Below are 16,731 nucleotides of genomic sequence, written 5' to 3' on the forward strand. Positions count from 1 at the left end.
TAAGTCTAAACACCTGCAAAAGATTCCAGAGGCTTTTAAAAACTCCCAGCATGGTTCATTACTCAAAACCACGATCATGGGTAAGACTGCCGACCTGACTGCTGTCCAGAAGGCCATCATTGACACCCTCAAGCAAGAGGGTAAGACACAGAAAGAAATTTCTGAATGAATAGGCTGTTCCCAGAGTGCTGTATCAAGGCACCTCAGTGGGAAGTCTGTGGGAAGGGAAAGTGTGGCAGAAAACGCTGCACAACGAGAAGAGATGACAGGACCCTGAGGAAGATTGTTGAAAAGGACTGTTTCCAGACCTTGGGGGGCCTGCAGAAGCAGTGGACTGAGTCTGGAGTAGAAACATCCAGAGCCACCGTGTACAGGCGTGTGCAGGAAATGGGCTACAGGTGCCGCATTCCCCAGGTCAAGCCACTTTTGAACCAGAAACAGCAGCAGAAGCACCTGACCTGGGCTACAGAGAAGCAGCACTGGACTGTTGCTCAGTGGTCCAAAGTACTTTTTTCGGATGAAAGCAAATTTTGCATGTCTTTCTGAAATCAAGGTGCCAGAGTCTGGAGGAAGACTGGGCAGAGGGAAATGCCAACATGCCTGAAGTCCAGTGTCAAGTACCCACAGTCAGTGATGGTCTGGTGTGCCATGTCAGCTGCTGGTGTTGGTCCACTGTGTTTTATCAAGGGCAGGGTCAATGCAGCAGCTATCAGGAGACTTTGGAGCACTTCATGCTTCCATTTGCTGAAAAGCTTTATGGAGATGAAGATTTCATTTTTCAGCACGACCTGGCACCTGCTCACAGTGCCAACACCACTGGTAAATGGTTTACTGACCATGGTATTACTGGGCTCAATTGGCCTGCCAACTCTCCTGACCTGAACCCCGTAGAGACTCTGTGGGATATTGTGAAGAGAAAGTTGAGAGACGCAAGACCCAACACTCTGGATGAGCTTAAGGCCGCTATCGAAGCATCCTGGGCCTCCATAACACCTCAGCAGTGCCACAGGCTGATTGCCTCCATGCCACGCCGCATTGAAGCAGTCATTTCTGCAAAAGGACTCCCGACCAAGTATTGAATGCATAACTGAACATAATTATTTGAAGGTTGACTTTTTTGTATTAAAAACACTTTTCTTTTATTGGTCGGGTGAAATACCACCAGTAAACCTGCAGTCTGAGAGCGAAGTGCTCTGTTAGGAATATATGGAACAATCAGATCACTGATGTATGATGGAGCTTGATTATTAAGAGCTTTATGTGTCATTCTAAATATATTTTTAACCATTTTCTAAATTCTTTTTTAAATGTTTACATTTTTTGTTTTTGTGAAGCGCCTCGGGATTTTTATCTTGAGAGGTGCTATAGAAATGATATTTTCTTCTTCTTCTGCTGCTGTCTGTGTCCTAGCTGAGTCTGCTCTACAGACTGTCCTTAGCAAGTAGTGAAGGTGGTTCCCCACTAACACCAGAAAGCACTAACTACTCTATTTGCGTGGATTTCTGATGTGGGTTGGAAGCCAACTTCATTCAGCTCAGTTCAGTGCCTCCCTGCGTGGGAATGCGCAGCGCTCAGCCGCTCGTTGACGCTACTATGAGTGATGACGGTGCTACTTTTAAACATATCTGTAATATTAACACGTTTCTTATCCGTGTGCTTCCCGAAAAAGTCATGCTTTTGGGCAGATAAATGAAAGAAATGGCGGTTTTACCACGTTTGATCTGAACAGGTTTAGGGTTTTGAAATCAGTGTGTCAGGATCTGCCCTCAGGTTCCTAATAACGAGTCACATTCCTGCCTTTTAACACAACAGCATCACAGTTTAAGTCCATCTAAATGTTTATGAGCATCTCTGCTGATGCTCAAGAGCAGAACTGGGTTATTTGGATTAATTCTGTGAAAACTCACAATGCTGCAGTCTATGGAAAACATGACTAATGACTGCATTTAAGTAGGTGGATGCTTGACACAATATACATTCAAAATGGAGGTCTGATAACTGAAATAATAAATTAAACTAACACATTTCCTTAGTGGAAATCTACAGAATGATGCACAGATCTGCATCAATAATTTATAAACATTGTTGTGATCATCAGTATAGTAAAAAAAAATGATACCAGTCTGGGGATTATTGTTTTACAAAATCTGGGGCAGCTGAGATTTTGTCCCTTAGCCATAAAATAAATGATGTTGGTATGAAACTCACTCCAGTAGCTCAGAGTACACGCCTGACCTGTGCATTCCAGATTTTTTCGGACCACTACCATGTCTTTCCAGCATCGACTGCTGCGGAATAGTGAAGTGATACATTCATCAACTTCATACATCTTCTCACACAAGGTTTGGAGGACTTGGTCAGAAGCCGAGCACAGGCATTCTGAACCACCTGTAGACGGTTCAGGGAGGTTCTGCTCAGACACGTGAAAAGAGAGTTACAGTAGTCTACGCGTGAGGAGATGAAGGTGTGGAGAACTGTCTCAAGTTCAGAGCGGGACAGAACGGGACTCAGCTTAGCAATGTTCCTGAGATGGAAGAAGGAAGAGCGAACAAGAGAACTGTCATGAGAATCCAGGGTGAGAGCTGGGTCAAAGGTCACGCCAAGATTCCTGACAGAGGATTTGGTGTGAGAAGCAAGCTGACCAAGAGAGTCTCTGACTTTGGGAATCACCACCTCAATGTCTGCACCCTGGATGTTTACTGGTCAGTGAGGAGGAGTGTTTCACTGGAGGTCAGTCTCCATTTCCTTTGTCTTACTGGTGTTCAAGCGAAGGTGGTTACGCTCACACCAGTCAACAAAGTCCATGATGACTGACCCGTACTCTAGGTCTTTCCCCTCAGACACACAGCCGACAATGGCCGAGTCTTCTGAGACCTTCTGGAGATGGCGTTAGTGCTGGTGTTGTAAGCGATGTCAGAGGTATAGAAGGTGAATAGAAAGGGTGAGAGCACCGTACCTTGCGGAACTGGGTCTCTTGGACACAGAAACCGCAGCAGGCTTCCTAGAGAGGAGGATTTCTTCACCAGAGGCAAGAGGCTCTTAGCCATATCGTTTTGTATCGGCTTGTGAGTGACCAAGCCATCCGAAGGCATGGCTGAGACTCTGCTGCAGTGCAGTCCAGGTCAGCCATGTTAGAAATACCGGCTAAAATGCTGTAGAAATACCTGTTTAGCCAATAGCAATGGCTGATTCAAGTTCCAATGTATATCAGGGTTTAAAGCTGAGGAGAACGCTGCAATGAAGATTTTGGGTAGAATCTTTGTATTTTAAATAAGATGATCTCAAATACTAAAATGGATATTACACATGTCTACAGCACTATAAGAAACCAATTTCTACAGTTTATCTGCAAGCAAAAGTTGATTTAGGGATGATTCGCTCTCTTTTATACGACAACTGTTTGAATCGGTTTTTCATCAAATAAAAGAATGGTCACTTGGATTTGAGCTGCTGACCTGTGTTCTTCCTTTCTCAACAGTAATCCTGGGATCCGAGAACTTCCAGCAGAGCTGGGCCTGCTGCCCAACCTGTGGCACCTGGAGATAGAAGAACTGAACATCACAAATGTCCCCCAGGCCATCAGAAATGAAGGTGTGTGATTACAGTGCTCATTGTGTCCAGCTAAATCAGTTTTAAGTACCGTATGTTTGTTTTGTACTTATTAGAAAAAACTTAGTTTTGTTTCTTGGGATAGTTTCGCAATGTGAGAGATGACCTCAGTTCAACTGTTTAGAGCAGGGGTGTCAAACTCAAACTCACACGGGGCCGAAATGAAACTCTGGGACGGAGTCGAGGGCCAAACTTAATATTTTTTGAAAAAGTGACGGCAAATTCGCACATTTTCTTTATCAACATATATGCAATTTTGAACCTTTAAATTTGGAAACAAACATATTTCTGCATTAACACTGAATGTGGAATAACCAAATTACACACGAGCAAGTCAGTTTTAAATAAAACGCATCAGTGGTATTCATTACTTGTGGTATAATCAGCATTTTTAAAATCTATTCAGAATTTATGTTTTCTTGTTTATTCATTTTTCTTATTTTTTATTCTCCTTTTTTTCTCCTGTAATACGTGTCATCGCTGCTGTGACGTCTAGCTTTCCCCACTGAGGAACAATAAAGGGATTTTCTATTCTATTCATCTATCTGCAGCCTTTCCACTTCCTGTTTACTGTAGGTTAAATCTTTTCTCACGGGCCAACAACAAAATAAGAATGTAATTTTATCTTAAATGAAAATGCAACATCTCACCTGTTAACTTTCATGTTTTGGAGCAGAAAAAGAGCATAAAACCAACATATTTAAAGCTCAGTTTGCTCCACTGGTTTACTGTGATGCTCACCTGTTCCAGCCAGATACCTGCATCATGGGGTTGATCTGAGCTGAGGAGGAGACTCCTGTTGTTTTGTTCCATCTTCATCATAATAATGACAACATTAGATGACAACAGGTGCTCACATAGGTTTGTGCTGATGAACATGTCTGAGCAGCTTGACCACGTTGTTGTGTGTCGGGGAGGAAACACGACAGCAGCCACAGAGTCATGCTGGTTTGAGCTTGTTGCTGTTCGCTGGAGTTATATCAGCTCTGTCTGGACGTTAGTTGGAAAACTTTCTCTTTCAGTCGTGAACACATTACTGAGCGGCTAGAATCTCTGTTTCTGGGCTTCAACGTCAGAAAACAGCTGAGTGAACTCGGCGCTGAGTGAGAGGAGTGTTTAGTTTGTCCGAGACAGCGGAGCTGCAGACACTGGCCGCAGACGCTGGAATAAACACAAAGGAGGGGGCGCATCGGCTCTGCGCTAATGCCGCAAAGCATCATGGGAGTTGAAGTCTTTGCGGTAAAGTCGGCCAGCAGGCCAGTTTTAATGTATTTTTGATATTTATCTCGCGGGCCACATAAAAATGCCCCGCGGGCCTTGAGTCTGACACATGTGGTTTAGAGTATATGGCAGCACCATTGTGGAAGGGTAGCTTAATTTTGTAGAAAAAAATAACTCTTTCTTTCTATAGTTAAACATTCAGAGTTGCAGAACATTTGTAAAAAAAAAAATATATATATATATATATATATATATTCTATATACAATTTATCCTGACATAACTCTTTACAATGTGAAGAACATGTCCAGCAGGGGTGTTCCATCTCAGGTACGCCAGGATTTGACTCGATTTCCATTCAAGGTCCTTCAATTTGATGATTAAACTATTTTAATGATTACCACCATCACCACTCTTTTTTATGCATTTTGTCACCATTTAATTTTTTTTCTCACGTCATAGCTTTTTCTTACCTTCAAATGTATTCAGCGCAGAATACTACAAGTTTACTCCACTGTAGTTTTTATGTAAGGCTAAACAAATAATAGGTTTGCATTATCTACAGGATAAATGTAAATAATAAAAAGGAAAACACATCAGTTTGGCGCTTTTCAAACTAGAGCGATGCAGAGATGTGGCGCTTCTGGTCTTTAAACCTAACAGTTCACGTGGGACTGTGAAAAACAAGCACCTTTTGGAGCAGCTCATGAAAATTTAAAGAGCGTTGCTTCAATCGGCATCAAGGGTCCAGTCTCTATTGGAGAAGGGTCCAGACACTATTGCACATGGATGTGTTCTCAAGTAAAGAAAAAAATCAAAACTAAACTAAAAGAGCGAACTGAAGTGAATCTTCAGTGCAGGCCAGAGGAGGAGAAGTCACTCCAACAATAGGTTGTTTCCATGTGTGATCACTCCACCAACATGGATGGACATCAGGAGATTTCTCACAAAGAATCATAAAGATAGTTAAAAAGTCCCACAAGACAAGTTTTAGTGGTGTTAGCTAGTCGGTGTTAATCATCAGCTCGGCTCTCTGGCTGGTTAAACATTTATTAGGCAGACTGGTTCTGTGGTTCTGATCCAATCTGTTGTTCTTAGTGAAAATTAAAGTTCCAGATAAACACAACAGCTAAACTGAATTCTGACCAGGAGAAACTCACTTTCTCAATCCACATGAATGGGAAATGTGACATCATTTTTCCTAAGACGTGCTCATTATGGATAGTAAGAATGTTATGATGGATATCTGGAATATAAAAATGTACTTGGAACAAGCGATTGGATATCCTTACGTAAAGACCCGAATCTAATTTTGATATTTGAAGAGGAAAAAAAATCACAGAGAAGAGGAATGCAGTACCACAGTCCACCAGAGAGGGAGCAGCTGCGTAGTGCAGCCTGTGTATACCCTGTTGGAGTCTCCCCAGAAGATGAAGTGCTTCAGCAGCATACTCAAGCCCCCATAATACTGGTATTAAAATGAAGCCAACACGGAAGTGACAGAAATTGCAGTTCCTCCCTCATCCACTAGGGGCTGGTGTCAGAAGCAAGCAAATCCTCATTGACTCCCATGTTAAAAATACCAATTTCACAGCAGAAATACCGTAAATCCTCTAATACAAGCCGGTAATCAATTAAAGGCCGGGTCTCCAATTTTGGCCGGTGTCGGAGTCAGCAGAGGTAAATAATGGCCGGATGGAATGTGGTAACGAGCAAGTACGAGCGTCCCAGCAGCAGGGTTATAGTCCCCAAATCAACCAGCAGTGGGCACTAGGGGTTCACGCAGACCTTTGTTGGGCTTTTTCTTCAACGCTTTGAACCGCTACAGACACGATCCTCTATCACGCTCCTACCACACAGAGTCACGGTGTCAGTTAACCATGCTAATTCAACCCACTCCACAGAACACACATCACCTTCCCTGTGGCTTACATAACACTCACACAACACGCAAATCAGCACATAGGAACTAGCAGAACGATAGGAAACACATATAACACATTACCCAGAATGCACCTGGCTTACAACCCCAGCCAGGTCATTACACTATCAAGTTCAAAGAGAACGTGCTGATTATGCTGCAGAACACTCTGGAGAGCAGCAGTAGGGGGTGTATGAACTACAGTAATCCCTCGTTTATCGCGGTAGATGCGTTCCAGACCTGGCCGCGATAGGTGAAAATCCGCGAAGTAGGGACTCCCAGCATGCCCCTCGCGGGGATTCCCTCCACATCGCACCTACGTCACAAACCGCGGCTATAAACGGAAGTCGCCTTTCCAGCTCACCACTCAGTCATCGTTTCTTCAGATTCACGATCAGAGTTTCCAACCTTCCAATCAATCCAACGAACTATCAGCTCATAGTAAGTTATCTTACTTACTTCTGGAAAGCCCGGCATTTCCGTGTCACTTCGTTGACGCTCGAACGCTCGGGGGTTTCCTAGAGCAGCCGGCGTTTCACCGACGCTATCACTTCCGCGTCTGTGAAATCACGCTCCCTATTGAATTATCGTATGCTCACATTCTCTGTGATCAGCAACGCGCTGTGCCGGACCGTAGGTACTGACACGCGATCGTTCATGTCGGTTCATTTCCTTTAATGTTTTCTGTCTTTTATTTGCGCCTGATGTGTATCGCTGCTGTGGAGCGGGGCGCCTCACCTTGTCCTCCGACGCACAGATCACTGATGCGGCCGGCAAGCAGGGAGGGCTCCGCTGTTTTTGCGGTCGGTAGATCTTTTAGAACTGCAGTTCAAAGGTAACTCATGAGGTGAATATATATGAACCCAGGTAGCAGTTTTTCTTTAGGATTGAGAGGAGATGCAGGAAGATAATAAACAGACAGGACAGAAAAATAGTCAAATAAAAACAAGTTAGTTTTTGTACCTGCTGTTGCAACAAACAGACACCATTGAAGGTAATCAGAAGTGAGGAACAGAAAATGAAATAATTATTTTAATGTTTAGAGCAGCAGGAACTCCGAGAGGCTGCAGGTGCATCAGTGAGTTTGCGGCCGCTGCGCAGGGGGAGGGGGGAGAGGGCTGAAGCAGGAACTACCGTTGTTAAAAGAAATGTGTTTAACTTTGAAAATGTGGGCTCAATATAAATTGTCAAAAACTCCAGCGAACCATTAGTTCATTTTGCTCAAATAGAAATAGAGGCCTGCCTCTAATACTGGCCCTCCTTCCAATAAAGGCCTGGAGCTTGATGAGCTTGAGTCAAATACAGGCCCGGGCCTGTATTAGAGGATTTACGGTAAACACGTTTACAGCCTGGTTCCAAAACATGTTTTTGGTTTAAATGATCTAGTTTACACTCATGACAACTCTGAGGGGGGTGAATTTTTTTTGTCAGTCTTCTGTTTAGGTGTATTTAAAGCCTAAAATTCTGTATAATTAATGAGCTTCAGACCCACGTGACCACAGAGCTAGCTCCGGGGAAAGGCCTCAGTCTGAGCCTCGGCTTCGCCTGAAAACTGTCCCGTCATTTTCAGTCTCTCAACTTGGACCATTAGTTGAAGCGTTTGTGCGTTCTTTTTTGGATATTATTTGCGCAATAGTTGGACAAAATGACTTGCTGTGGCATTAATTGCACTAATAGAGCGTCCAAGGAGTCGCCACTTCATTTTTTTCGGTAAGTAAAATTATATTTATGTATTTTAGGTCACTGCTGAGCTTAGATTTTAACATGTACTGTTTAACCATGAAATTTAAATGTAATAGGGTAAAACCCAGTGCATTTAACATAATGCAGCACTTTAGAAAATGGGTTGAAATATAACATGCTGGTGGAGCTGGGTTCCGACTATCGGTATGGTCCCCTCCCCTCAGCAGCAGCTCAGTGCGTCTCTGATCGCAGCGGTGCCTGTCTGCTTCGTGGAGCTCTTGGGAGACCTCTGTGTTCCACCCGGTTTTACCCAGCGGTCAGCCCGGCATATCTCTGACTCAGAAGCTCTGGTGTTGTGCACAGTTAACTCCGGTTGTAGCTAGGTAGCTACCTCCGTTAGCATAGCTCCCACCTCCGCGTTAGCTTTGGGTTATCTTGTAGCTACATTGCTTCAGTTCAGCGGGTGTTGTCATTTGATCCCAGCCTTACAGCCCCACCCTCAGCTCCACCTCTTTTCCCTTTTTTGGAATTGTCTGGGCTTGATGGAACCTGTGACACCGTCAAAATGGCGGTGGTGGCCACCTCCCATTTTGGCTTAAAAACTTATTATTGGAGCCTATGGACAGCAATTGTCCAGTATATATGTTGCTGAACATGCTTGCTGTGCTTGAGAAAGGAGAGGCACCTGGCTGGAGCAAAATGGCGACTTGAGCCCACGTAAGTCACGTGTCCTAAAGTTGCGGTATCTTTTTTTCCACAATATTTTTATTGAAAGTTATGAAAAACATATTCCACAAATGGAAAGGGCTTCGAAATCAGGTGAATGTTTTTCCTGTATTCAAGCTGGATCAAATGCGTAATCATTTTTGAAGATGATGAGTTTTTTTTTTTTACTTTCCAATTTACGGAGCAAAAACACTCAGAAACACTGATGTAATTACACTCAAAAATAACAACAAACAGATGATTGAGGTGTTCACTCTAAGTTGATAATTATGGCGGAATCAAAATGGTCAATGTGGTAGATGTGGTTGATTGTTCTAACATGAGCAGGATAAACTAATATTAATTTCATATTTATTTGTTTTAAAAGATCCAAAATGTACAACTGTACAATCCTAGTTTACCTGCTACTGGTACCAGATCTATCATATTAAAACAATGTTTTACCTCATGGATGTTACATAAGCAACAACAGGAAGATTAAGTTAAAGATGAACAATAAAAACATTTGTTTGAAAACTGGTTCAGTAACATTATCTTAGTTATTTAAACCTGATGGCTGTTAGCACTTTATCAATGCTTATTCTAAGCCTTGAGTTCTCTAAAAAGCCTTAAAATTACAATGTAATTGATTAAGTAAGGTAAAGTTTTATTTTCCTAAAATGTACTGTAGCTTTGTCAATGTACATTTATCATTGTATGGCCATTACTTTATAGTCTTCCAGTATTTGAATAGCCCTCTATCTGTTATCTGGGGCCTGTCATTTACCTCTATGAAGAAAAAAAGCATTAACAAAAAGAAAATGACCCTAGCAGAGTTTCCGATACGTGTAGCTTCATAAGCTAGCTTAGCAGCTAAGTTTAAAAACGATTTATTTACTTGAGCTCACCTCCAGTCGCCATTTTGCTGCAGCCAGGTGCTTCTTGTGAGGGACAGGATTGGAAAGGCTGAAACATGGATGTTAGGAAGGTTTTGTTTTGTTTTTGGGACCAAAAAACAAAAGATTGAAAGAAACAGCAGGGATGATTCAGGTTTGTGCATCTTATTTAAAACGTGGCATAATGTTGTTCTGGAAAGAAAAAGAATGATAGTAAAATAATGTTATGTAGGCCTAATGGGAATAATCCACACAAACTGGGATAATTATCATAAAAATGAAATGAATGAATAACAAAGGAGCTGATGCTCTCTGGATTACTGACAAGTATAAAAGAGTAAAATAGAAGTATATTAGTACATGAAATCAATAAAATTATTTAATTCTTTTAAGTATATGGAATTTATTATTAATCATTTTTGTTGTTTTAAAGCAGGGCTATTAAATTACAGTATCCAGCTTGTTTTGGTTTTAACCTGCTTCAACACACCTGATTTCAACCAGCAGGTGATTAACAGGCTTCTGCAGAGCCTGATGAGCTGCTGCACAGGTTATTCAACCCGTGAATCTCGTGTTGGAGCAGAGAAACCACTAAAACGTGCTGGATGCCGGGCCTCCAGGCCCAGAATTAAATTGCCCCGTTCTAAAGTTTTTACTATACCCTCCCATTAAAGGGAAAATAATCTGACACTGACATGTTTATACTGACAAAGTGATAGTAGAGGTAAAATCACACTGCTTTCAAACTGTGGCTCAGCAGAAACATTTTTAAAAACAGCCATGATCCATAAACTCATGTTTTACACACTTGGAGGAGACCACTTCAGCCAAAGGATTTCTGAGACAGACATCTGCACCTGCTGACAGGTGTTGTAACCCTCATCAGCTCATTAGTGAACTGCTCTCATTTTTCTGGGACTGTTTTGTTCTCGTGATTTTTTCAACCACAATTCAAAGTTTTATTTGAAGGCTCAAGAACAGAACCTTTGCCCTAGTGATCACCACTCTGATGCACACGTGCACCAAAACCCGTACAAAGATCTACTTGTGATGATTGACCTGTCAGACGCCAGCTGTGTTCATAATGCTTTTATTGATCCTGTGATTTTTCTTTACTCCAGACTAAATATTAGGACCAGGACCTTTGCAGTTTCACTGTCCCAGCAGCACTTCCTGTTGTTGAACAATGGCAGTGTAATGATCTGAAGTTGTATATTTATACACTGTAATTAGATCTAAGTAATTAATCAGAAGTGGTCGTTTTTATCATCAGGGAGTTTACTTAAACACTCTGTATTGACTGAGAGACAAGAAAAGAGAGAGTTGGGATCGTTTAAGATTCTTTAATTTCTATAATTTTAAATTCTGACAATCTACCAGGACTATCTCAATGATGAATGCATATGGATTTGGATGTTTCGTGTTGGTGTGTGTGTGTGTGTTTTGTTCAGAATCTCTAGGCTGAGTAGCGAATCTGGTTGTTATGACTAGGCTACCACGAGGCTTCAGAAGCTGATGACATGAGCCGCCATTTTGCCGTATTTACGTACCCAGGGGGAGCCTCCCGTATTAGATCAGGAATTGCCAGGTCCTTGGACCTTCAGAGGTACTGGAGCTGGTTGAAACAGCGGTCACAGCACACAACGCCCGTCTGAAGGGTCGACTCAGGTAGCATCGGCAGGCGTCAACAAGTTCACTCTTATTTTGAAGGAACGTCGTCTAGTTGGTTCAAACGACGGAAATCTCCAGCTCGACAGTTCAGCTCAAAGTAGGAAGTACAGCTGGCCAGCCTGTAACTTCTTAATGATGACGATGGAAATCCTTAGGACCTCGGATGTACTGGAGCTGAGGTTAACATGGAACTGCTTAACGTGGAACTGATTATAAAATGGCGTTGCCTTATTTTATATCCTCTGACTGTTTACAAATCTTAGTAAACTGGATTGGACGACTTTCATAAAACAACCCAGATTCTGCCCTACCACAGACGAAAATTCTGATTGGTTGAGAATAATGTGTCATGCGTTTCCATGGTAATGTATATCAGTCTGTCTGGTGCAGTCCTGTTTATTCATTCAACACATAACTCATGACATCTTTATTTCACAGATCATTCACCTGATTATTAATGATCAACATATGCTTTGATTAGCTTATCACAAATAAAGTACTTTGATTAATCAATGAAAAGCGTTCTTCTTCTCTTCTTCTGTCTCTTCTCCTGGAATGTAAACATACTGAACCAAGCGTCCGACCTTGGCGATGTTACTGTGTGAAGGGGCAGCTGTTAAGGGCAGACCATTATAAGATTCATAACGCTACAGCAGTAATTATTTAGCCTGATTCTAATGCAGACATTTTCTATTTGCTATATTCTCTGTATCTCTCAGTGACTTCTGTGAATTATGTCTTTTCTTTAATGGAAGCACCTGAATAAATGTGAGGATTACTGCATGAACATGGCTCACGTCCTAATGGAAAGTTTTACAGTACTGTAGAGAAGCTAACGGTTCATTTGTTATGGGAGTTAGGAAACAAAATTAAACAATACAGCACAGAAAGACAAAAGATGCTGCCCAAGGAAGCATCGCAGATGGAGTACAACATGGAGGAGATCCGTAAGTTGTTAAACAGCATGTCTGACCAGCTGGTTAAGGTAACACAACAGCTGTTTAAGGTCACCAAATCCTGAAGGAAGTAAAACGACTAAAAAAGACTTACTGAACAGGACAAGACTATTGAGGAACTAGAAAGAAAGATTGACAACCTGGAGCAGTATAGGTGAATGGAGGATGTGGTTGTTACTGGGATGAGTGTTAAACCTCGCTCATATGCAAGAGCCACAGCAGGAGGGAGAAATATTGACAAAGATGCAGAGCCAGTCATTAGAAGGACGAGTTGTGTGCTTTCTGGGAAGAACGTACACCTGGATTCTTGGAGTATCGCCATCTGCCATACTCTCCCGAGGATAGATAAGTCCAAACCTGCCGTTAATTTGAAGCTTGTAAACGGGAAATGCAAAAAGGAACTAATGAGGCAAGGGAAGAAGCCAAAGGGATCTGAGGTATACTTGAATGAACATCTCACTCAGAAAACAGCTCAAATTGCATGTGAATCTTCAATTTGAGGAAGAACAACAAGATAAAGACAACCTGGACGAGGAACTGCAAGGTTTCCACCCAACTGAATGGACCTGAACAAGCTAAAGTGGCTGTGGTAAGAGATCTTAAAGATCTTGAGCCAGTTAAACATAGATGGTAACCTTCAAACATTTAAACGATCTGATCTGTCTATGTGTGGAAGGTGCTCAGTGGACATATTCTAACAAGGCCTCCGAAGGTGAAGTGGACTCAATGATCTAAAATGGCAGGCCTTTACTTAAATAGATCGTGGATTCTTACAAATCTACCAATCTCATTCTCGGAGAGGTGGTTGACTAGACTATTTATTTTTCGTTTGGACATTTAGAGTTTGGCTCACGGCTTTGTAGGCATGAGGTATGCGGGGTGGATGTGGGTACTTGCTGGGCTAGGAGTGCCGCTGGACGTGTGTACATATTTGATGATATGTAGAAATAACCTCAGAAAACCTAAATGTTAAATTATGATGAGGATGAATCCCTTACTGATTTAGGATATTATGAGGATACAGATCTATTCCATGAAAAACTATTTCTAAACACTCATGAGCCTTCGTACTACAAAGTGAATGAATGAATGAATGAATGAATGAAGAGACATAGATTTTGATGGTAATTTTGATAATGAGGCATGGAAGGACTGTAAGTGTTATAGTGATGAGGAGTTCAAAGAGATAAATATAGTGGGAGCCTTCTCCGTTATACATTTTATTTGTAGAAGTTTGCAATAATGTTACAGAGTATTTGAGTCACTTACCCAACTGTTCTGTTATAGCTGTCTCAGAGACGTGGTTGGACAGTGAACAGGGTTCTTATGTGAAAATGGAGGGATACAAATTATTTACATTAAATAGGAACAAGAAGAAGGGAGGAGGGGTTGCACCGTATGTGGATTTTACCCTGCCATGTAAGGCATTGTGACAAAAAGACAATTATTATTGATGGGGGGTTGAAATTTCTATTGAAGGGTCTAAGCCCATCATTGTTAGTTATTTGTATAGAACACCTGGATCCTGTCTAAATACCTTTAATTTGGAAGTTGTTCATATAAACATGGTCCACATTATCTGTGGAGATTTTAACTTTAATCTTCTTAATCCTCATGAAAACCTACAAATATCTAGTTTTATTACGACAATGTCCAAGAATAACCTTGTCCCATTTATCCTCAAGCCAACTCAAACTGCCACACTGATCGACAATATATTTACAAATGAGATATCTAGAGAAATTACTGCCGGCTTATTAGTTAATGATATCAGTGATCATCTCCAGGTACTTAGTGTCTTTCATCAAATAGCACATGAAGCCCAAAACCATGAAGTAAATACACAGCAAATGGTTCGACACAGAAAACCTGAAGCCTTGACCGCATAAAAGGCAGATCTTTCTGCTCAGACTTGGGATGAAGTCTTTGATACAGAGAACCCCGACATATCACATGATGCTTTTTTATCCAAAGTAACCCATCTCTACGATAAACACTGCCCATCCATCCATCCATCCATTTTCATCCTCTTATTCAGAGTTGGGTCGCAGGGGCAGTAGCCTAAGGCGAGAGGCCCAGACTTCCCTCTCCCCAGCCAATTGGGCCAGCTCCTCCGGGGACATCCCAAGGCGTTCCCTGGCCAGGTGAGAGACATAGTCCCTCCACCGTGTCCTGGGTCTACCTTTAGGTGTTCTCCCGGTTGGACGTGCCTGGAAAACCTAACCAGGGAGGCGTCCAGGAGGCATCCTGACCAGATGCCCGAGCCACCTCAACTGGCTCCTTTCGATGTGGAGGAGCAGCGGGTCTACTCCGATTCCCTCCCGAATGACCGAGCTTCTCACCCTATCTCTAAGGGAGAGCCCAGCCACTCTTCGGAGAAAACTCATTTCGGCCGCTTGTATCCATGATCTCGTTCTTTCAGTCACTACCCAAAGCTCATGACCATAGGTGAGGGGAGGAACGTAGATCGACCGGTAAATCGAGAGCTGCGCCTTCTGACTCAGCTCTCTCTTCACCAGAAAAGACCTGTACAACACCCGCATCACTGCAGATGCAGCACCAGTCCGCCTATGGATTTCACGCTCCAGTTTTCCCTCACTCGTGAACAAGACCCCAAGATACTTAAACTCCTCCACTTGGGGCAGGACCTCATCCCTGACCCTGAGAAGGCATTCTACCCTTTTCCGAATCAGGACCATGGTCTCAGATTTAGAGGAGCTGATTCTCATCCCAGCTGCTTCACACTCGGCTGCGAACCGCTCAGCGAAAGCTGGAGATCCTCTTCTGATGAAGCCAACAGGACCACATCATCTGCAAAAAGCAGAGACCTGATCCTCAGGCCACCAAAATGGATGCACTCCACACCTTGGCTGCGCCTAGAAATCCTGTCCATAAAGGTTATGAACTGAATCGGTAACAAGGGGCAGCCTTGGCGGAGTCCAACTCTCACTGGGAACGAGCCCGACTTACTGCCGGCAATGTGGATCAAGCCCTGACACCGGTCATACAGGGACCTAACTGCCTGTATCAGAGGAGCTGGTACCCCATACTCCTGGAGTACCCCCCACAGTGCCCCCGAGGGATGCGGTCACACGCATTCTCCAAGTCCACAAAACCCATGTAGACTGGCTGGGCAAATTCCCACGCACCCTCCAGGATCCCCCTAAAGGTATAGAGCTGGTCCAGTGTTCCATGGCCAGGACGAAAACCACATTGCTCCTCCTGAATCTGAGGTTCACCAATCCGACGGACCCTCCTGTCCAGAACCCCTGAACAGACCTTACCAGGAAGGCTCAGGAGTGTGATCCCCCTGTAGTTGGAACACACCCTGCGGTCTCCCTTTTTAAATAAGGGGACCACCACCCCGGTCTGCCAGTCCAGTGGGACTGCCCCCGATGTCCACGCGATATTGCAGTGCCGCGTCAGCCAACACAGCCCCACAACATCCAGAGCCTTAAGGAACTCTGGGCAGATCTCATCCTCCCCTGGATTCTTGCCACAGAGGAGTTTTTTAACCACCTCATTGACCTCAGCACCAGAGATTTGAGGGGCCAACTCAAAGTCCCCAGACTCTGCTTCCTCACTGGAAGACGTGTCGGTGGGATTGAGGAGGTCTTTGAACTATTCTGCCTACCGATCCACAACGTCTTGGGCAGAGGCCAGCAGCACACCGTCCCCACTATAGATAGTGTTGGTAGTGCACTGCTTTCTCTGTCTGAGGTGCCGGATGGTGGACCAGAATCTCCTCAAAGCCGTACGGAAGTCTTGCTCCATGGTCTCACCAAACTCCTCCCATGCCCAGGTTTTTGCCTCGGCGACCACCCGAGCCGCATTCCGCTTGGACTGCTGGTACCAGCCTCTGGATTCCCACAGGCCCAAAGGACCTGATAGGACTGTTTCTTCAGCTTGACAGCATTCCTAACCGCCGGTGTCCACCAGCGAGTTTGGGGGTTGCCACTACGACAGGCACAGACGATCCTGCGACCACAGCTCCGGTCGGCCGCCTCAACAATGGAGGCATGGAACAGGGTCCATTCAGACTCAATCTCCCCCGCCTTCCCCGGAACATTT

General features: G+C 43.5%; 1 protein-coding gene across 3 annotated transcripts in view; it reads left to right on the top strand.

The window, feature by feature from the left end:
- lrrk1 (leucine-rich repeat kinase 1) overlaps positions 1-16,731 on the top strand; it is a 303,358-nt gene that overhangs the window by 124,516 nt on the left and 162,111 nt on the right. For all 3 annotated transcript variants that reach the window (XM_054734368.2, XM_070554620.1, XM_054734367.2), the window contains exon 14: positions 3,479-3,591. In XM_054734368.2, the coding sequence (XP_054590343.2) occupies positions 3,479-3,591 (113 nt within the window). The remainder of the gene's footprint in view (positions 1-3,478; positions 3,592-16,731) is intronic.

Source organism: Nothobranchius furzeri, chromosome 9 (genome assembly GCF_043380555.1).
Source record: "Nothobranchius furzeri strain GRZ-AD chromosome 9, NfurGRZ-RIMD1, whole genome shotgun sequence".
NCBI classification, from domain to species: domain Eukaryota; kingdom Metazoa; phylum Chordata; class Actinopteri; order Cyprinodontiformes; family Nothobranchiidae; genus Nothobranchius; species Nothobranchius furzeri.